General features: G+C 54.3%; 7 protein-coding genes across 7 annotated transcripts; 6 read left to right on the top strand and 1 right to left on the bottom strand.

Moving 5' to 3' along the window:
- Positions 1-246: 246 nt before the first annotated feature.
- N0V89_011226 (uncharacterized protein) lies at positions 247-1,561 on the top strand (the record flags this gene model as incomplete). Its single annotated transcript, XM_056219959.1, has 3 exons — positions 247-538; positions 649-1,144; positions 1,192-1,561. 3 exons carry the CDS (start codon positions 247-249, stop codon positions 1,559-1,561), a joined length of 1,158 nt encoding a protein of 385 aa, XP_056067086.1.
- Positions 1,562-3,494: 1,933 nt separating this feature from the next.
- On the bottom strand, positions 3,495-4,955 carry N0V89_011227 (uncharacterized protein; the record flags this gene model as incomplete). The annotated part of the gene is made up of 3 exons (XM_056219960.1): positions 3,495-4,198; positions 4,252-4,870; positions 4,926-4,955. The coding sequence occupies 3 exons, from the start codon at positions 4,953-4,955 to the stop codon at positions 3,495-3,497; spliced, it is 1,353 nt and encodes a 450-aa protein (XP_056067087.1).
- Positions 4,956-7,911: 2,956 nt separating this feature from the next.
- N0V89_011228 (uncharacterized protein) lies at positions 7,912-9,679 on the top strand (the record flags this gene model as incomplete). Its single annotated transcript, XM_056219961.1, has 2 exons — positions 7,912-9,459; positions 9,509-9,679. 2 exons carry the CDS (start codon positions 7,912-7,914, stop codon positions 9,677-9,679), a joined length of 1,719 nt encoding a protein of 572 aa, XP_056067088.1.
- A 438-nt stretch (positions 9,680-10,117) lies between these two features.
- N0V89_011229 (uncharacterized protein) lies at positions 10,118-10,703 on the top strand (the record flags this gene model as incomplete). Its single annotated transcript, XM_056219962.1, has 2 exons — positions 10,118-10,125; positions 10,217-10,703. 2 exons carry the CDS (start codon positions 10,118-10,120, stop codon positions 10,701-10,703), a joined length of 495 nt encoding a protein of 164 aa, XP_056067089.1.
- A 1,889-nt stretch (positions 10,704-12,592) lies between these two features.
- On the top strand, positions 12,593-14,200 carry N0V89_011230 (uncharacterized protein; the record flags this gene model as incomplete). Its single annotated transcript, XM_056219963.1, has 4 exons — positions 12,593-12,755; positions 13,197-13,307; positions 13,372-13,596; positions 13,659-14,200. The coding sequence occupies 4 exons, from the start codon at positions 12,593-12,595 to the stop codon at positions 14,198-14,200; spliced, it is 1,041 nt and encodes a 346-aa protein (XP_056067090.1).
- Positions 14,201-15,227: 1,027 nt separating this feature from the next.
- Positions 15,228-17,999, top strand: N0V89_011231 (uncharacterized protein; the record flags this gene model as incomplete). The annotated part of the gene is made up of 2 exons (XM_056219964.1): positions 15,228-15,434; positions 16,098-17,999. The coding sequence occupies 2 exons, from the start codon at positions 15,228-15,230 to the stop codon at positions 17,997-17,999; spliced, it is 2,109 nt and encodes a 702-aa protein (XP_056067091.1).
- Positions 18,000-18,787: 788 nt separating this feature from the next.
- N0V89_011232 (uncharacterized protein) lies at positions 18,788-21,043 on the top strand (the record flags this gene model as incomplete). The annotated part of the gene is made up of 4 exons (XM_056219965.1): positions 18,788-18,818; positions 18,896-19,627; positions 20,450-20,671; positions 20,721-21,043. 4 exons carry the CDS (start codon positions 18,788-18,790, stop codon positions 21,041-21,043), a joined length of 1,308 nt encoding a protein of 435 aa, XP_056067092.1.
- Between the last annotated feature and the right edge of the window lie 437 nt (positions 21,044-21,480).

Raw genomic sequence — 21,480 nt, forward strand, 5'->3', positions numbered from 1 at the left:
GCGGTCACGATGCTCTGTCGTCGCTGTGCTGCTGTGCGGGCTCGTCGTTGCGAAGACAGTCTCTGAGTTGATGGACGCTCCAGGGACGCCGGGGTTTCGCCCGCAGTTGGCGCGGTTTCTTCGCTGCGTCGGCATTGACCCAACAACCTTATCACACACCGCACGATTCCTTTCTTTGATCATCCCATCCCCCCAATCAATCTAAACCGAGCTGTGCGACGTACCCAATGACTGGCAGCGCCCGCCATGGATTACCAAACGTTCAATAGTCCCCAGCACCTGCCGCCTTCGTTCGGCGGGCCCTTCTCCACCTCCTCAGCACCCTCGCATTCCCCGCAACAGGCACACCTCTCGCAGTACCAAGATCCACAGGCCCGGCTACAGCAACCAGCCAACGCGCCGTTTCCCTACCAGCAGTTCGCCAATGGCCAGCAAGGCGGCTTTGCGGCGAGCATGCCAGGCGCTGCCTCCCAAGCGACGAGTGGCGCCGTGATGCAGCCCGGAGGCCTGTCGCAGGCACAGCTTCACCAGGCGAGAGGTAAGCGCGCCGCCGCCGGCCACCATCACACTCCTCCCTCTGCTATACCCGTGCCTTGAGCCCACCCCCATGCCGTCACGCTTCCGCGCCGTACGCTGACTCCCATGAAGCCGCCGCGCTCCAGCAGCAGCAGCAGCAGCAGCAGCAGCAACACGCACAGCAGGGCCAGGCGAGCCCGTACTCGAGCGCGCCCTTTGCGCAAACCCTCGCGTCCCCTGCCCACCAACAGTTCGTCCAGAACCGCCAGACGGCCTCGCCCGCCACCAGCCAGCACACCAACAACGCGTCTCCGTATGCGACGCCCCAGCAGACGCAGTCACCCAGCGTGCCCGCGACCCAAGGAATGAACCCGCCCACAAGCCAGCCTGCGACGTCGCAACCAATGGTCTCCCAGACGCCTGTCAAGGCGCTCCCTCAGTCGCCAGTGTCGCCCCTCGCGCAGGCGCGCGAGAAACAGCGCATCGACACGCTTCTCGAGATCAACCAGGTGCTTATCCAGCAGGTCATGGAGCTGTACGAGCAGGGCAAGGCCGGCCACATTGGGCCTGCGCCCGACACCAAGCAGGAGGGCGAAAAGCCGCAGCAGCCGTCGCCCGAGTACAGGGAGTGAGCATCACCACTGCTTTAATCGCGACGTCGACTAACACTCCCAGTTATATGCGCCGACTGCAAGCCAACCTCGCCTTCCTGGCGCAAAATGCCGAGAAGCACACCAAGCCGAACCACAACATCATGCCCGGGCCTGCCATCATGGTCGCGCCGTCCTCACCCGACGAGCTTGTGAAACTCTACTCCAGACTCCAGAGCCTCTTCCCCGGCTGGAAAGGCGCACCCAACAAGCCCCCGCCCGGTCCCCAGCGGCTGAACTCGACGTCCTCACAGGCCAGCGTCCAAAACAGCATGCAACCGCCGCACAGCGCAGGTCTCCAGAACAACATGCAACACCCCAACAGCGCCGGCATGCCGCCCAACATGCAACTGCCCAGCAATGCGATGCCCAGCAATTTCCAGCAGCATCAATAACCTCGTGGGCTGGGCTACGTCTTTCACCGTACATGAGCAGCATCACATCTGTACTTCTATAATGTCCTCCCTCGGTCATGAAACGACATAGAATCTGGCGCACGGTCTGTCTGTCTGTCTGTCTGTCACTGTTTTCCCGGCTTCCTTCCATCATCAAGTCAAGGCGTGTGTGTACAAAGGCAAGAATTAATCAAATCACTTCATCCATCCATCCATAAGCACGGTGGTCTTTTGGCAAAAATCAACGGGGTTCAGGGAGGTCGGTGTTTGGGAGCGTTTGGGCTGGCCTGGGCTGGCCTGGGTGGATATTTAAAGAAAGGAAAGGAAAGCCCACTTCTGTCTGTCTGTCTGTCTGTCTGGCGCTAGATACCATACCAATGCAAAACATGTTTTCGAGCTGAATTGAAGAATATCATTCGTTAAGGTCTGTCTGTACGAGATGAGATGCCGCGGAACGAAGCTACTGTGTTCTTCTTTCTCTCCTGGAACAGTGGGTCATCTCCCTTGATACTGTCCGTCCGGAATATGGATGTATTGCACCGTTGCCGCTTATTTCGATACGACTAGCATGCCGCATGGATATCTCACGGGCCATGTCCCCTCCTACCACTTCCCTTCCCTGCCTTCCCTTCCCTTCCCTGCACTGAGCACACCTTCGTAGCAGTATCCTTCTACAGAAACACACCACACCGGCCCCTCCCCTCGGGAAAGCCAACCTAGCCTCTGTAAGGTCCTTTCCACAGCGCAGGACTCTTTTCCTTTTTTAGCCACGAGACGCCGGCGGGTAAGTAGGAAGGTAGGTAGTGACGGGCACTGTGTCGTGCTTTGCTTCTGCTGCATTGTGCGTGCGTGTTCGAGTGGGAAGGGAAGGGAAGACAAGACGGAGGATATCTCGAGAGCGAGGGAAGGAGGTGGGAGTTTGCTTAGCTTAGCTTGGAGATGAGATGGGGTGTGTGTATGTACGTGTACATGTACATGGGGGAAACGTGGGGCGTGGATGGGCTTCGTCGCATGAAGAAGGGATGGGTGCGTGGGTTGATGGATTGGATTGGATTGGATTGGATCGGATTGGATCGGATTGGATTGGATTGGATTGGATAGGAGAAGTAGTCATTCATACATACACATACAGATGTAGGGGCCTGTACTGTACGCAATTTATTGAGAAAGCATACTATGTAGGTCTTAAGAACGGGAGAGCTGTTCAAGAGAAGTGCAACGTCTTACTTGTCTTCTCTTCCCCAAGAGTCCCTGTAAAGTAGACAGCGTATGCATTCGTGTCGTGGTGAACAGCGTCTACCCCGGAGTTCAGTGTTCATCTTTCCTTTCGCTTCGACAGTTCGATCTACACCTCACTGCAAGGATATCACAGAGCACGACCGAAGCACATAGCAGCCGCCCCATGCATTATAACTTTTTTTAATTTGATAGTTAGTTTCTTAAACCAGCCACCGCATGCATGTAATCTTACAGCTCCTTTTTCCTATGCAATCCCATCGCCGACCATGCTATGGATAGTTCGCGCTTTACATTCCCCGCCGTCAGATGCTTCCCTTATCTCGGATACTAAATATCAAAACCCCCACCATGCCAAGTACTCAAGTTCACGTCCAAAATCAAAGCAACGCCCGAACGCCTTGCGTACACACACGCCATCAAATGCCACATATGCAGAGTAGATCGATCGGGTATTCGACAGGACCGCAGCCGGCCGTGTCGGCGAACTGGAAAAAGACGAAAAAGGGTATAGGTGAAGCTCGGCTTCGAGCCAAAGTATACAAGAAGTGAAGTGGTGGTCGACCGTTAAGACTGGGGGGACGGACGCTCGCGCCGGAGATGCTAATTGATGATGAGTTTGTGATAAGGATATTGCTGATGCTGATATTTTGGGTGTGATATTGATAAGGATGGTGCTAAAAAGGCGGCCGTTCGTTCATGCAGGAGAATCAAGCTTCGTTTTCTCGTGTCGTGGCGAGTGTTGCCTGCGCTCGACGGTCTGGAGGATAGGCCTGCTCTCGCGGGGCGTCGCCTCGCCGTACGCCCAGCCCGTTGCGGCGTTTACGAGTTTCGCGCAAAAGGGGTCGACGTGCGTGACCCAGAGGGCTGCAGAACGGTAGAGGATGTAGAAGAAGCACACGACGGCGATGAAGACGTGTGTCGTGGAGCCGCGCTGCAGGTCCATCTGCTGGCCCTTCTCGTTCCGGGGGGGATTCATCGCAGAAGGGAGGTACACCATCCATGTCAGGACTGACTTTATGAAAGTGTTGTGCATCAGGTAGACCGGGAAACTGACGCGGCCGAGGAAATTGAAGACGGGCGAGGTGAGCACGCGGCGGGCGTTGCGTGAGAAGAAGATGCCGAGGAGCACGGTGGAAGCACCGATGTGGTCCCAGTATCGGCGGATGTCGGATTTCTCGACAGTGATGGCTTGCATGAAGCGGGACATGGAGTCGGACCAGTGCGCGTTATGCGGCGCGTCTTGCGGGAAGCCGGCTATGAACATGCCTACAATGATCATGATCGCTGGAATGGGCGCAGGAAGGACGGAGGTTGCAGAGTCTTTGTAGTGATTGTGCAGCTCTGCGACGAACATGCCGAAAACGATGTTGAGACCTTTGAGGGCACCGACTGCAAGACCTGTATCCTGTTAGCCTCATGAGCTCGCTCTTCTTCAGAAGTTCTCAATTTACCCTCTCCAAGCTGCCAGAAGTACAGGTAAAGTACAGCGTAGACGACAAATCGTGCTTTTGGCTTTACCAGAACTGTAGCAAACATGGTCATATACACCAGCATGCTGCCCTCCAGGAACAGATGCAGCGTCCACTGTGTTCCGTCATAGTCGTCCCACCCGATTGTCCACGTATTCACCTCGGCTTTCAGCAACGACGCGAGTGCAGCTCCAAGAGTAGGCTCTTGTCGGTGCCAGCCCTGCCGAATCCACGTCGAATCGACATGCTTGGTCATATGATACGCGTTGATGTTGGCCATAAACCACGTCAACGCCGTTGCAATCATCGTCGGGAGAATCAACCTGCCCGAGCGAGCGAGCGCACTCCTCGCAATGCCATTAAACGCCGCATCCGTGTTTCCAGCCCGCGATCGCCCAATTGGTCCTATCGAGTTCACATAACCTGTTATGAGGAAAAAGAGTGCCACAGCCGAGCGGCCTCCAACGGCTAGACGGAAGAATGGTAACTGAAACAGGTGGGGCGCGGTTTTGGCGTCCGGTGCCGGTGCGTGCAACCAAGGAACGAAAGCTGTACACAAATGGCCGCATACGACCATGAAGGAAGCGACGCCGCGCAGGCCCTATTACAATCATGAGCGTCAGAACGGTTGTACAATTGTGAATGGGTAAACTTACATCGATCCAGTTAGCGTCGCGTGGGGCCATTTTCAATCAATGACTCGCTGATGCGGAGGTGATGTGAGTACACTATGCGGAGTCGAACGAGAGGAAGAAAATGCAAAGTCTAAAAGATGGTGAGTGTCCTCAGGGGCATCGCAGCGAGTGTCTTCCAACGTCAATGGGGACACGCGTAGGTGTAGCAGCAGAACGCTTGCGGTCAGTCGTGAGACAAGGAAGAGGGTTCGGAGATATCCTGCGGCCGGATGCAAGTTTAAAGGGCGGAACAGAGCGACGGAAGGGACAGCATGAGAGTTTATAGAGGGAGCATCGTCCGGGTGGATATACAGCACCGCAGTGCGTATGTACCTGACCAAGCCACCCCTGCGCTGCCCAGTGTTCGGAAGTCAAGCTCACTGCCAAGACCAGCGGTGCTCTTGGCGAAGGGAGCGCGAGAGCAATCAGAGCGCCCATGACTGCATCGAGGACACGGGCTGCCGTGTGCAATGAGCGGGGGAAAGGAGGGCGTTGCGGGACGGGCCAACGAGAACGCCATTAAGCGGTGGCCATGACTACTGTCGCCTTTAGCAGCAGGAAAGTTTGCAGAAGAAGCAAAATACACGGCGAGAGGAGAGGTGCTGTGCCACTCCACATTCCGAAGGCTGGAGCAAACTCCCTACCGTAGCACATCTTCGTCCGCAGGCTAGCTCACGTTCCTCTGGCGAAACATTGACGCGGCAGCACAATCCGATGTAGAAAGGCGAGCATGGGGGCGCCGTGCGAAGCGGCTGCCGGTCAGGGTTGCGGACTTGGAAGTCCCCGTTGCCTGACGGAGGCAAATGCGGACAACAATGGGGCCAATTTCGCTGCACCGAAGCGTGCACCGTAAGTACAAATAACGATGTTCTACCTGAAACTGATCTTCGCCAGCTTTTCTGGGGCTCTCTGGAGCATGTCTGTAAATCTGTGGAGAACCGTACGCGTCATTCTTCGTGACGCGGCAGGTTGCTCGTTGCACGAGTTTCGAACTTCCAGGGTGTTTTCCTACGCCACAGCTATGCATGCTCGTGAGATTCGCTACCTACACAACCCCGAATATCTATAGCCGGGCACCCGGGCTGCCAGGGCAAAATCTGGGAGTTAGCTTGCATGATCTTGGCTGTGTGCCTTGCTTCGGCGGACTTGACCAGGACCCGCGCGCATGCCTCCGGATGCAGTCGAGGCATGAAATGGGATTTCCACAAGGAGCGCGAAATCGCACCGCCACGTGATACAGAAATACGTCCTGTGGCTACAACGCAACGCCGTCGTAACCGACCGCCATGGTAAAACGACGAGCGGACGACTTGGCATGCATAGGGGTGCCGCAGCTCGTGCTCGACGATAATTTCTTGTTGCTGCGGAACGGCTGCAGAGGTCGCAGATCAAGAACGTCGAAATCTCGGCGAAACAACGAACGGTTGTCCTGAGGCATCCAGCGCCAGGCTGCAGCCTCTGCGGCGGTTGGGGTCCGATGAGCTTGCGCAAGCGTTCCGGCAGGTCAGACACGGCTGTTGCCGCTGTCCCGCAGTCAATCTGTCTGTTCCACCGGTCGACAACCGCACCACCAAGCCAAGACCATGTACGATGCCTATATTTACTCGGGCAGTCCCGCCGTGACAACTTCGGGAGAAGCGCCATGTTTGCGCTTGCAAATATCGTTTCCACTGTGCACTCAGTGTGACCTCAGGCAGCCAGGCAAACAGGCAGCCACGTCGCGTGCCGGACGGATGATCCCCCTCCCCGACAGTGGTGAGTGCTGTACCACAAGGCAAGGCAACGACTGGCATCCCGCTTTCAGGCATTGCAGCAACATACTTAAAGAGGCCTCCAGCCGTCGTGGACGACATCGACCTTCCAGCCGCTGTCCGGTCACCCTACTCGTTTGCCCAACCGACCGAAGCCGATCGAAACTGCAGACATGATGCGCGCATGCAGCTCGCTATCACAGGGGTTCCTTGAGACAAATCTTTCCGAGCCTTGTGACTCTCCCAGAGATTTCGCTCTCGAGAATGCTCATACGCATCAGCGCGCAACGCAGAGCCGACGAATCCAAATGGTGGAAGTGAGTCAAACAGCAGACAGGTGACTGTGCACTTCTCGCCAGCTGGGTGGTGGCTTGGAGACAACTTCTCCGCATGAGAGCTTCGTGCTTGGCTACTCACACCGCAGGGTAGGCTGTGCAACAGCCTTTCTCTCAACTAAATAGCGCAGGCTATCCGGTGAGCTAGCCGTCAAAGAGAAGACCTGAACCCTTCTTTGTGAGTAATGCATTGCAGACTCGCAAGATGAATGGTCCATGTCTTACTCTGTTGCGGTGGGGGCGAAGGCGGCGCGGGGAGCTGCAGCAGGATGGGATACGGTGTCGTTCTGATAGTGAGAGTTTGCTACGGCGCGGCCTCGGGCGATCGCGAGCTATATAGGTCTCGCAAAGGCGTTCTGTAGCCGCGTTCTGGCATCCTTCTGGCGCCTTCGAAGTCTGAGTCGTGATGGTTCGCATGTCGCTTCCAGCCTTGTGACGTCAATCAGTTGACCGGGTCCTTGCTCCACAAACTGGGCAGCCTCACATCCTTGGTTTCCGCATGGGCTCATATTGAGCCTGCCGTCGCCCGCAGCTGAGGATTTCCAACCCTCCCTATAGCACTACTTACACCGTCCTGCGCATCTCACTATCCATATCGCGGTGCGTCTCGCTGCCGTCGCCAATCGCTGCGCTTCCATCGGCTGCTGTAGCGGGTTCCCGTGCCCCTCCGCCCAGTCAGATCGTCGTCTCAGGCCGACTGGCTCATAGACGAGCTGCGAACGCTGCGTCACTGCGCATCCGCCTGCCACTTGCCATTCCCACCACACCAGATCGCCGCTCGCTGGAACCAAACTTGCACTGCACCTCGCACCAACCTTTTAACCACCATAATCGCGACATAGCGTCCGCTCGGCCCGCTGCCTAACACCCCGCTTGTGCGCCATGTCGACCATATTCAGAGAGCGGGACCGGGAGCGCGACTGGGAGACCGGCTCCCACGGGGGCCGCAGTTACACGACAGTGAAGCGCTACAAGATTCCTGACAACGCCCTAGAAGAAGACCGATACGAGTCGGAAATGCGTCTGGTGCACCGCGACCGTCCGCGCCACGAAGACGTCGAAGAGCGCAGAGAGGTGCGCAGATATACCATAGACGATCACGACGACCACCACGACCACCGAGACCGAGAAGTACGAGAATACCGCTTCGTTGAGCGCGAGGTCGAGCGTGACCCCTCACCCCGCCGCGAGATCCGCGAGTACCGCATCGAGCGTGAAGTGGAGCGCTCGCCATCCCCGCCGCCGCCGCCGCCCTCTGTTAGAGAGTACCGTGTGGAACGTCAAGTGGAGCGCGAGCGCGAGGTCGAGCGCGATCCGTACTCACTCGAACGTTACTCAAGATCCACCGAGTTCTTCCGTCCGGAGCAGCCACCGCCGCAACCCATCATCATTCGCAACGAAGCGCCACAGCCCATCATTCTCCAGGAGTCGGCTCCCCAGCAGGTCATTATCCGACGAGAAGAGCCGTCATACGAGCTCGTTGAGCGAACCGTAGTCGAAGACGACCGACAGATTGCCCGCCGCGAGCCCCGCAGAGAAGAAGACTATTACTACGAGCGAAAGGTCAAGGAAATCGACCGCGGTGGCCGTCGCGAAGAAGGCTACGATTACGAGCGCGAGTATGGCCGCGGCCGCTATCGTGATAGAGATGCGTATAGCGACGATGACGTCGTCTTTATTCACAAAGAAAAGGATACCTGGGGGTCTGGCCGTGACGTGAGTCCTCACCACCGCCGTCACCTCGCTGAGGGTGTCATCGGCGGGGTTGCCGCAGCCGAGCTCATGAGGCATCGTCGCAAGAAGGAGGGAGAAGATCCCGGCCACCACCTCCGTCAAGTGGCTGGGTATGGTGCGTTGGGAGCTGTGGGTGCCGAAGCCATCAGCCGCTACAGAAACCGCTCCCGTTCCCGATCCTGGTCGGGCGACCGCGAGCGAGGTCGCAAGCACAGGAGCCGTTCTACGTCACGGACGAAGAAGTTGGGCACTCTCGCGGCTGTCGCGGGTATTGGAGCTCTGGCATACGCCGCAGGAAAACGTGGGAAGAAAGAAACTCAGACTACGATCATAGAAGATCGCCGCAGCAGGTCTAGGCGCCGAAGGTCTTCACGCTCCCGTTCCCGCGCCGTATCTGTTAAGAGTCAAGGCTCACGAGGCAGGTCGGAGAGTAGGCACATGAGCCCTGAGCATCGTAACCGACGTGCCGCGCAGGTCGGTCTGGCAAGTGCAGCAGTAGCTGGTATCGTCGAACACGCACGGAGCAAATCGCGCGAGCGGAAGGGTAAACGCAGCAAAAGCCGCGTTCGCCAGGGCGTCCCGATCGCTGCTGCTGGCGTTGCTGGGGCGGCTGTGACGGGCTTATATGAGAGGCACAAGGGTAAGAAGGAGGCCAAAGAATTATCTAAGTCGAGATCACGGTCAAGATCCAGGTCGGTACGTTCTGGTAGACGCGGAAGCACAGCTGGTGACGCAGCCCTTGTAGAGTACGGCGGTGATCCTATCTATACCGATCGTCCGGCGAGCCGCCACCGGCATCGGCGTCGAAGCTCGTCATCTTCTTCGGATGGCCAACGGCGACGCTCTCGATCAAGCAGAAGCCGGAGCAAAAGTCGGACACGGAAGGCGGCAGAGACCGCTGCAGTTGCTGGTGTAGCTGGCTTGGCTGCTCACGAGGCAGCGAAGCGGCGAGAAAAGAAGAAGGCTGACAGGGAACGACAGCGTAGGTCCAGTACACCCGAAAATTGACCCACCCCTCTGAAACTCTACAGGACAACAAGAAGACTCGGCCTATTCCACCGGCAGCTACAGCCCCGGACCTCCCGGCGCTGACGACCCTCAATACTTCCCTCAATCCAACTATTTCCCCCACCCCCACCCAGCCCGTAGATAATTACAGCACTCGAGACTACAACGACAACAACAATAACAACGCCTACCCCCATATAACCCCGCCGACTACCCTCCTTCAAGCAACGGCTACGGGTCTGCAAACGGTCCCGCCGGCCACATCCACCCAGCCACCGGCTACACCCCGCCGCCCGCCGAACCCGGCAACCCCTACGCCCACCAGGACCCCGCTACCGCCGCCCGGATGACAATGTGAGTGCTCGCGATCCTCCCCTTGAAGTTCCAGAGCACATGCACGCTTCACGTCTTGGTGGGTCTGGGCTTTCGCCTACCCGTAGGTCAGTTTCGCTAACCTTTCCCGTGCAGATCGTCTAGGCGCGCTCCATTCCAATTCTTCGATCGATGTCGCGCCTCCTCCTTCTCAGGGTGTGCCTGTGCCTATTCATTCTGTGAGGTCGGCCGAAGCACCGATTCAGCCTGAGCCTGTGAAGCCTGCGAGCGAGAAGAGCGTTATGTTTGATTTGCAGCCGGAGGAGAGGGTGTTTACGCCTGAGGGTGAGGGGGGGAAAGGTCCGGAGCGGTCTAGGGATAGGGAGTATGAAAGGGAGAGGGAGAGGGAGAGCGGGAGGGATGGTGGAAGGAGGAAGGACAGGGAGAGGGATAGACACAGGGATAGGGATAGGGGTAGGCGCGACGAGAGCCCCGACGATACCTCGGATTCGGATGCTACCATCGAGTTGCCTCCCCGCTTCGACGAGCGTGGCGCGGTCAGAGACGACGATCCGCTTGCGAGTAAGCTGGAGAGCGTGCTGAATGGGCTGTTTCGGTAGCCTGGCCTGGCCTAGCTGACTGCATTGTCTTTGTCTTGTCTTGTCTTTGTCTTTCTTTGTTTTCCTTCTTCGACTGGCTTCTTCAGATTTGAACCTCTTTTTTGCTTTTCTTTTCTTTCTTTGCGCACGGTGTTGTATCTCGTCTCGTACGTTTCGTGGTATTTTTGTCTGTCTGTCTGTTTGTTTGCCTGCCCTGCTAGCTACGCGTGTGTGTGAGGTATATACGAGACGAGCGAGTGGTGTTTCTTGATGTTTCCTAGCATTGAGGGGGATGGATGGGGGAAGGAGGAGATTGAGATACCAGGTGAGAGGGGGGAGGTAATGACTTACGACTTCATAGCGAGTGTAGCGAGTGGCTTAGCGAGTTTAATGATGGTGATGTGTGCAATGCGAGATGTTTGTTTTTACGTTTAGATTCTATGTTTCTTGATCGCGTGGAGTCCACGGGTGTGATTTGCCCACATGCGAGGCAGCGCCTCGTTTACCGGGTTGAGTCGTCGCTGCAGCTTTGCAACGTGCAGGTTTGCTCCGCCGCGGGGTTGACTTCTGCGTATCTGGTGGAGGGGGGCTGGGCTGGAAGTGTACCTTGATAAAGCACGAACTCTGTGGATTTATTGGAGATTGAAAGATTGGGGGTGACTGTGATAGATGAGGTGAGCGGCGGTTTTCGAAGTCGCTGCTAGGGGGTGAAGGGTGTAGGTATTGTGGCTGTTGCTTTGTGCTATGTTGGTTTGAATATAAGAATAGAGTGGATGGGCGGATGTCTCGTGGGTACAGTGCAGTTGAGATCTTCATACAGAACACAGAGCAGAGGTGCGAATTGTACGAACCACCTTTACGGTTGATGCTCGGAGCGTCCTTATGGAGAGACGACTGAGCGCCGCATGCTTTCCAACCCGGATGGCAATATGAGATATCTTGCGCCCAGGGAGGCTACCTACGGTATGTAACTCGCAGAAGGGCACTGATGCTCAAACTCTCAAACTCTTGGACGTAAATTTGTTACCTACCTACCTACCATAGGTACCTAAGCGGCCCGGTGTGCTCTCAGTAGATGGCGTCATTCACCTTTACTCTCGCCCGCTTTTCCTCTCTGGGTACCGCGCGGTCGCCTGGGTGACGCAAAGCTTAAAACCAGGTCCGCCACCTTGACGCAACCCTTTCTTTTCTCCATCTTCCTCGCGACACCAACCGCGGCGGTAGCAACGGCAACGGTGGCAATGACGTCGCCCTTTCTGAATCTTCCTGGAGGTGAGTAACACGCCCCTTCCGCGGGACATGACACGAGCCGTTCTAAACGGTGTTGTACAGAGCTTCGCAACCGCGTGTATAAGCTGGTTTTCGAACACGATGACAAAGTGATGATTGTCACACACAAGTCCTTGACCTTCAATACTGCTGGGGCCGGTCGGGACACCAAGGGCGCTTCGAGGTATGCCGGACTGACACGCGTATGTCGACAGATCCGTGAGGAATACCTCCCTTGTAAGTCATCCACAGCCATGTAGATCCTCCTTGGATGTACCATCTAACAATTTGACTCAGTGCTGCTTCAAAAGCGAAATGTTCCGACGCTACTTGAGCATGTCCCATTCATGGGAAAGTTCAAGATACTTGCAAGCTACGACGACATCCCACTTCTCCCTACTACATTTCTCAACACCGACGGCCTCTGTACCGGATTCCTTCATATTCAGGTTACCAAGTCTGGATCGAACCGTGATCGATTCGTCGACCTACTCCCAATTCTGCATACACGAGAATCAAATCGCTGTACACACTCTTACAGTCTAGGCATTTCCAAGGCCGGTTATATGGAAGATGATGCGTACGAAAGTTACAAGCTTTTGGAGCGAATTGTGAACCACAAAAACGCCAATTGGCTTGCAATGTTTGACGCCCCCATCTCGATCGACGCCATACTCTACAAATTCGCCACTAGACAAATCACGATTGTCTTGAAACATGACTGCGTCACATACCTCGATGTCGAGAAGGAGAGCGAGGTGCAAGATTTCTTGAAGCATTTGGATATAATAGCGGATCCGCGAGGTTGGACACTCGTTCACTGTGTTCCTAATGTTACTGTTTCGGTGACGCGGTCGCCTTCACCTACTCACTGACACCATGGAAGGAGGAGAAAAGCGGTGCCACGCTCAACGCCAGCCCAGTGAGCAGCGGCAAGTCATCATACAACACGGTTATGGTTTTCCAAGAGAGGGGAGCACTCCAGCGGCATGTATAGCTCCGTATTAGGCGATCTAAAAGCGGAATATGGATGAGGTTCGTGTCTCTTAATCACGGCCTAAATAAACAAGATGACAATGTAACAAATTGCATGACGTGTTTTTGATTGTGTCCCTTCTGTGCCACCCTGGTTTGTGAAGTTTGTGACGGGTGTTTCACTTACCTTGGTCTTTGCGTTTACCTTCACCTGCGCTTGGTTTCTTTCCACAACCAAAGTGGGACTAGTGACGAGGAGCTTAAATTAAGGTCTGGCGTCTTCGTACGACACCTTTTCTCCACCTTCCTTGGACGTCAACCGCTGCAGCGACAGTCGCTACGGCGAGATCATGGCGTCGCTCTTGCTCAACCTCCCGGGCGGTAAGTAACGGATGTACTATTCGCGCAAATTTGTGGATGATGTACTGATCTTGATGTTATGTAGAGATCAGGAACCGGGTGTATACGCTGGTGCTCGAGCACGACGCGGCAGTCACGAAGATCAAGCACAAGAAAGAATTCAAGCGCCTCACGTCCTACAATACCTACGATTCATGGGAGGATATGTATTATGGAAGGTGGTCTAGAAAGAAGGAGGAAGCCGGACCGCCGAACAGCTATGCTGGACTTACACGCGTCTGCCGTCAAATCCGCGAGGAATATCTACCATGTAAGTCATTGTTACACCTTGCAGTCAACAACTCAGCTCACATAGCGTGCCAGTCTTTGTAGCTTCTCGGGCCGTTTGGAACGTGATGTATGCTGGATACGATGATCTCGTCGATCTTCCCGCTATCCTTCTCAACGGACATACCCATCGCAATATCCTCACAGGTCTAGAGATTCGAGTCCGAACGACAGACATGGCCATGAATTCGCATGTCGACTTGCTCCCAATCCTACGTGCAAGCGCCAACCCCCAAACCGGGTTCCGGTGTGGTGTCGACAAGTACGAAAAACTAAACGAGGAGCTCTATCTCGGGTACTTGCTTCTCTATCGCATTCTAGAACACAAGCACAAGGACTGGCTGGCAATGCTCCGCGAGTCTGCCTTCGTCGACGCTATACTCTTCAACCTTACCTCGAGGGACATCAAGATCGTGCTCGGCCACAAAGGTGCTGCGTACATTGACGGGGAGAACGCAAGCCAGGTGCGCAATCTCTTGGAGTCGATGGAAGTAGTCAAGGAGACAAGACATTCCGGGACACTCGTTCTTCGTATTTCAGGCGCCAGTGTTTCGGTGACTCAGTCACCTGCTTCAGAGGACGTTTGAGGCTGAGGAGACTCATGGTACCCAGAGCGCGATGGCTCTGAACAATTGAAAGCATGACAAACAACACGGTTAAGGTTATCTACGAGATAGAGGCACTATAGCACTACGCTTTGTGCCCCCATACACGCAATTCAAGCGTGATTGTGAGCAAAACTCTTCTCTCTGTAAACCACCGTCTAAATACAGAACATCCCCGAGTAACAAATTCAACGACGTGTTTGCGTTTGCGCCCGCGCCTTCCCTTCTGTGCCACCTTTACCTGCGCTTTCCTCATATGGAAAAGTGGGGCCGTGCCTCTCACTATTTCTTGGGCTCTTTCTACACGCTTGCACTTTCTTCGCAACACCACATACACCACAAATCCCGCAGCGATAGTGGCAGCGACGACAGGATGGCGCCGTCTGTTCTGGATCTTCCGGCGGGTAAGCATGTGCAGGATGAGTGACGAGCGGTTGCAGGGTGCTGATAGGAATAGAGCTGCGGAACCGCATTTATGGGCTTGTCGCGGAGTTCGATGGGATACCGAGAGAAGAGAAGCACAACCCTAATGACACCGACTGGTGGCCCCGCGAGGCTCTCCAGATCAAGCATCGCAAGGCTTTCGTGAGCGACCACGAGCACACCCTCAACTCAGGCACCTACGCTGGATTGACCCGCGCATGTCGTCAAATTCGTTCGGAGTATCTACCGAGTAAGTCCCAATGGTATCATGATATAAGCCCGTATTGACAGGCCTGAAGTACAGCAGGAGAACGCTTCCGTGTCCATAAGCTACGACGACCTCAGAAATTACATAGCTACCTTCCTCATTGCGGAACATCCCTTCAGACGACTCGGTATCCGTATTCCCAATGACGGCCCAGATCATAGCTCGTACATCGACCTTCTACCACTGCTGCGGATCCTCGCTCGCTTGCCTCAGTGCGAAGTCACGGTTTGCCCCGCTGGAGACGTATCCAGTGGCGTGTTCTCGTCGTCGTTCACTTTCTTCGATATTCTGGATCACGACAACATACACTGGCTAGCCATGCTCAGCGATCCAGCATGCAAATTCGATGCTGTCCTTTTCCACCTCAGCTCCAGGGACATCGAGATCGCTATGAAGCCTGGAAATCGCGTCATCAAAGAGGAAGTGCGGTGTGGGCATCCTAAGAATCTTGGTAAGCTCGTGACCTTTGATTTAACGTCGGAGCCTGGCATGGAGAAGTTCTTCAAGTACCTGAAGATGGATCACGTGAGAAATAGTTTTCGCCATCTCAGGGGCACAGTCTCCGTCTCTGTCTCTCACCGTGATTCGTAAAGAAGGTTCTTATAGTTGGCAAGGATAGTGTTCGTGGTTGTGGCTTAGCCAAGATCGCATAGCTTAGTCCATAGCTGGCACCCAGTCATGCTCTCATAGCTTATACTACACTTGTGGTTCAGCCACATCCTCATAGCTTACTTAGACTAGGCATCGACAATGAACGTCTTATGCTCTCTATTTCTGAATAGCTAAATGAGTCAGTAAAATAGCGGGCTGAGCAATACAGTGCCACTACAACTTGGGCCACACAGCTTCTAACATTTTGTCATCACTCGCCACACAACGCTCAGCTCTACCTACCAAGTCTCACCCGCCCACGCATGTAAATGGAGCGATCCAATACAAGCCCTAAGCAGCTGGATGTGATGTTCATGACAGTTATCATGATGAACTAGTCGCCCTGCACCTGCACATTAGTTGAACTAGGCTAGTCTACCTCTCGCTGATTCGGTGCCGCACTTAGCGTAAGGTTACAGTCCCTCGCTAGTATCGGTGCCTAATAGGTTAGTACTACACTTCAAAACGTCAAGCATCTACAACTTTGACAAGACCCGCTCCTACATCTTGTTCTTGACGTAATTTGAAAGTGAAAAGATGGTCAAGATCCTACCGCCACACAAGCCAGAGCCACCGGTAGCTCCACCCGGCCAGCGCATCTCTGTCATGCCCGAACCCGCCATACATGCATTCTTCCTGGAGGATCCCGAGTATATCGACAACTTGGGTCGTGATCCAATGCAGCAGAATAAGATTTGGTTGATTGAAGATGCTGAAGAGCGCGTCGAGAAGCTTAGAGAAGTGTTAGAAGAGTACCCGAAGCAGAAGCATAGACGCGAGATGCTGTGCGCTGCAGCCGGTCGAGGCGATGAAGCGATTGTGCAGTTTTTTGTTGGTTCTGGGATTAGGGTTCAGCCGGATGTGGAGAAAGCGCTGGAAGAAGAGAAGGAGAATGGTGACGCTGGAGACGTCGATGATGACGGGAGTATACCGGATAAAGACGATCCTGCGATCTCGCCGTTACATGCGGCGGTCATGAACAGTCATGTTGAGTGTGTCAAGATTTTCCTGGAGAGTGGCGTGGATATCGAATCCCGTGATGAATATGGAAGAACGCCACTGATTGCGGCTGCTGCTGTGTCGCAGCCGGGTATGATTACATACCTGCTCGGACAAGGCGCAGATTCCACGGCAAGGGCGAACGGGAAGACTGAGAGAGCAACGCAGTTTATGGGCAATTGTATAAACGCGAATGCGCTCGAGGTAGCGGCTGGATCTGGAGACCTTCAAACAGTCAAGCTGTTGCTGGAACATCCCTTTCCTGGACCTACCAGAAAGAGGAAGGACCGAGAGGACGAATCGACTGGCGTCTTAGTGACACCTCTAGCTATCAAGAGAGCAGCGGCCGGGAGTTTCGAGGTTTTGACGCTGTTGCTCGAGGAGGGCGGTTACCCTACCGAGGATAAGGATGGGAAAATAGCGACAGATCTTCTCAACTACGAGCAGAAGAATACTCTCGAGGTTGCTATGTCCTGGGCAGCGGAGGCAGGAGATTTCCAGTCCCTAAAGCTGATGCTCAAGTACAAATACCCGACGGACGAGCATGGCAACATTCTACCTTTCGAGGTACCTCAAGCACTACAAAGACAATTCGTATACGGTGCCTACAACGCCATGCGTCTCAACCGGCCCGAAAAGTTCGAATTCATCAAAAGTCTCGGCGTAAAAGAGCACGACACAATGTCTCTCGACAAATTACCCCTAGGCCAAAACTTCAACATCCAGCACCTATTCGAGCGAGCCGTAGAAGCAGGCTCACTCAACTGCGCCCGCCTCATGATCGAGAAGTACGCCGCAGACCCAAACACCCACCGCCTCCCTCCCGGTACCAAACCTCTGTACAAAGCAGCCGCAAACAACCGCACCGAAATGGTGAGATACCTTCTCGAGAACCACAGCATGAATATCCAACTAGGAAGTGGACGCTACGCATCTGGCCCAACTCCGCTGTGGATCGCCATCAGCCTTAAAGCGCTCGGCAGTATAGCGCTACTCCTGGAGCACGGCGGCCCAGTAGACTACCTAGACGAAGAGCTCAAGCACATAACAGCCCCAACGACGGCTATCTTACGCATCCAAGTCAAGACTCGCCCCGAGGTACGGCTTGAGACAGTCTCAAGCGCGCAAGGCTACGTCGACGCCGCGCGCAGCGACTTCCGCAATATGAACCCGCCTCATGTACGCTTGGAGCTCGGTCCCGAAGACGTACATTGGATTCGCAAGATCCAGCTTAGGTGGGGTGATGAGCGGCTTAGGGAAGAAGGCGGGAATGCACGCGAGCTTAACGAGCGGGAAGGTGTGGAGTTGGAGGGCCTTGATGAGGGGGATGTAAGGTGGAAGATTGTGGGGATACCTACGGTTAAGGAGAGGGAGGAGGAGCTGGAGACGGATTGGGATTTGATGCCGAGGTTTGTGGCTGCTTTTGAGTGGGCGGGGTAGGAGGGGAGGTGGGAAAGGGCGCGTTACTGAGGTTAAGAAATATACATGCGGATTGGGTCGGTTATGAGGGTAGCTTGACGGTCGTGTTGAGAAGAACATTCTCCGCATCCTCAAGATTCCCCAACGTAGCCTATTGGTCAGGGGGCGTGATGCGGAATCCGTCGTGGCCCGACGTAGCTGCGTGATGCTCATATAAATCCCGTGCCTTGCTTCACTCTTCCTCGGTAAGTCCACGAAGTTGTCGACTTGCGCTGGCAACGTTCGGGGGCTCGTTGACCTAAGAAGCGAACTATCGTGGGCAGGAATCCTTTGACAGGCGCATATACTTGCCTTGGCAGTAGATCGTCAAGGTAACTGAATACCCGAGCCTGATACTTTCAGAGGGATCCGTGCGGCGTACGCTTACTCTAGATGCAACAGGCCAAGCTATCAATATAAAGCTTGCATGTTCCTCGATCACCGCGTTGACTCTCGCTCGAGATTCAACCACGAAAATCAACCACTCAGACGCGTAGGCTCAAAACGACTAGTTCAAATAATCAGCAGTCTGGTCACGGTCGCCGTGGCGACGACTCGCTCGCACTTTCAACCCCACAGACCAGGGCTTTTGTCTTTCTCTTTTACCCCCTACTCGAGCTCCTGGTATACATGCACCCCCTGCCTTGGCCTGAAGCGCATGTTTCATCAAAACAATGGCTATTACCTACATTCTCTTGCGAGCTTTTTATTACCTGAACCAGAACGCGAAACCGCAAGGTACAGCTATCGACAACACTCGCCATAACAAGATGGCCTCTCCGCTTTTGGAACTCCCAGGAGGTATGTTCATATCGCGCTCGGTCGAATTGCTATGCGGTATATCCAAATCGTTCCCTACCAGCTGATACGATACGTAGAGATCCGCAACCGCATATACAAGTTCGTGGCGGCGGGCCACGGCCGGCCGGTCGAGGTAAAGCATCTAAAGAGTGAGGATAAGGATGCGAAGGTATGTGGGTATGGGACCTATGCCGGTCTTACGCGCGTCTGTCGCCAAATTCGCAAAGAATTCTTGCCCAGTGAGTTCCCGAGCTGGAGGTCGAGGTTGTGTCGCACATCCACTAACAGTGCTCCAGTCCAGCAGCAAAACGCCCGCGTCACGGTCAACCTTCCTGAGCTCGACATCTTCATCGCCACTTTCTTCGACACCAGGCAAGATTTACCCCCCAGGACCTGCCCAACGACCCAGTATGACTCGTATGTTCGTCCCCATTCCTCCACCGCCACCAGATTTCATTACCTCCATCTTGACTCCACACCCGCAAGTGCGTCACCAAGCAGCAACAGCGACAACACGACCAAAGCCATCACCGTCCGAATCTACATTTTGAATGACACCGAAATCCCCGCCCTCGACTTCCAGCCGCTCGTACGTGCCAAAGCACAGTTCTTCAACCAAGTGACATTCCATGCCTGGATCCAGAACTCCTCTCCTGCCACAAGCTTCGAGACTGTAGACCTTGAAGAGCTACTGGATTGGTTCGCACGCACTTATCCGTTCGAGCTGCAAGCGGACTTTCTTAGATGTGGGTTGGGGAGAATCCTGAACATGGAGGAGGGATTGTTCCCACGCTCTGCCGCTCCCGCGCGTTGATATTCGGGGTCGAGGTTTGCGATTTTCTCTTGGAAGGGTACTCGCTGGCTTCTATGTCCCTTACAAGACTGAGGAGGGCGACGGGAAGCGCAGTATAAGGACAGCGATTTGCATACGTTAGGCCACATGACAAGCCCATGGACGTTAGAGTGGACTGTCAGTGCTTGGGGCCAGACCGCAAGGATGCCAGAAAATGTCATGTATTGCTAGCTGAGATCCCGTCGAATCGAACCAGGGCGAGAGACCAATTAAGATACACTATAGAACTGCTGTTTCTTCTAGTCTGTAACATTACTCCTGAATATGAGGATGTACTCGCGGAACAGGTACTTGTAGGCTTGATTATTGAGGGTGTGAACCTGGTACCTTCAGAATTAGGCATGCATCGAAAGGCTAGGTCTATGGCATGCGCACGTTAATTTGAGAAAGGTGCAATCGGATACATAGCTCATAGCCCGTATGGATACATTGAATGTTTGTTTACGGCTTTGATGAGTAAAAGTGTGTGCCTGCTGTTTCCAGATCTAGACTATAGCACAAACATCTTAGCTCGCTGAATGGTCAAAGCACAGGTGAAAGCGCTCCTGCATTCACTTACAGCGGTGACGCCTAGCGCGGAATTTCATACGCTCAAAAAGCCGATTCTGCCTCTTTTACTTCCTGCTCACCCTCTCCCCAAACTTCCAAACAGACGTCCGCCCTCGGCAACAGCAAGTCTGCTGCGCCAAAATGGAGTCTCCGTTCCTGAAGCTTCCGGGAGGTCAGTATACAGCACGCCATATTGCGAGCCTGTGGACACATACTGATACTTGAGTAGAGATCCGCAACCGCATCTACAAGTTTGTACTTGCGGATGACGACGAGTCGGTCGACATCCATCATGGAGATTGGGACACCACCTGCCTAAAGGACGAGACTGGCGGTGACCTTGAGGTGTCACCAGGCGACGACGAAAAGCCTCTCCACAACATTCCCAGAGCTGGTACCTACGCTGGCCTCACGCGCGTCTGTCGCCAGATTCGCAAGGAGTTCTTGCCAAGTAAGCCTTCTATTCGACGATTGCTTTACATGAACGCTAATAGATCCAGTGCAACAGCGGAACGCCCGTGTGCGTCTATTGAATGTCGGACTCAAGCACTTCTTAGACACCTTCGCCAACTACGAGAACCCCATGAAGGAAATCATCATTGTGATGAACGTGCGATATCACGAGATTATCTACAACGATCGGGTCTTGATGTCCGTCGTAGAGGCATGGCGCTACCCTGCTCGCCGGATGGTGTGCCATACCGTTGTCCGGCACTACATTGGTAAGACGCACTACCAGGAAGAGGTTTTGATTCATGAGTTTTACCCTGGTGAACCAATTTCCCAGTTTTGCAAGTGGTCGGAGCCTGTCTTGGCGACGTGATCGTCATCCAGCATCAGTCATGGCAAAATATCTAGGACCTGAAGCACCACCTCGAACAAGATTGAGCGGAGTATCAACCAGTCCTCAAAGCACACTGTGGTCATCAGCGTTCAGAGTGCTACCTCGGGAGAATGAAGGAAATTAAGTCTTCTTGAATAAATGTCAGTTGATCAGTCGAGCCGGGACCTAGAGCAAAATTTCACTTTCTATCGTGCTCTCATATTCTCTTGTCTTGATGTACGTGAACAACAAGAGTATGCTCTTAAAACAGACGTTCAGTAGGCTTAACTATTGAAAGTGCGAAATTGGTATCTTCAGAATTAGGTATGTGTCGAAAAGCCTAGGGCACAACCATATCGTGTCGGCTAGTTGAAGGACAACGCTGAACCATACCCAATGAGCATCCCCTAAGGTATTCCTTAGGAAGATGCATAGTA

This window comes from Didymosphaeria variabile (genome assembly GCF_027946475.1).
Source record: "Didymosphaeria variabile strain IMI 356815 chromosome Unknown scaffold_8, whole genome shotgun sequence".
In the NCBI taxonomy this organism is placed as follows: Eukaryota; Fungi; Ascomycota; class Dothideomycetes; order Pleosporales; family Didymosphaeriaceae; genus Didymosphaeria; species Didymosphaeria variabile.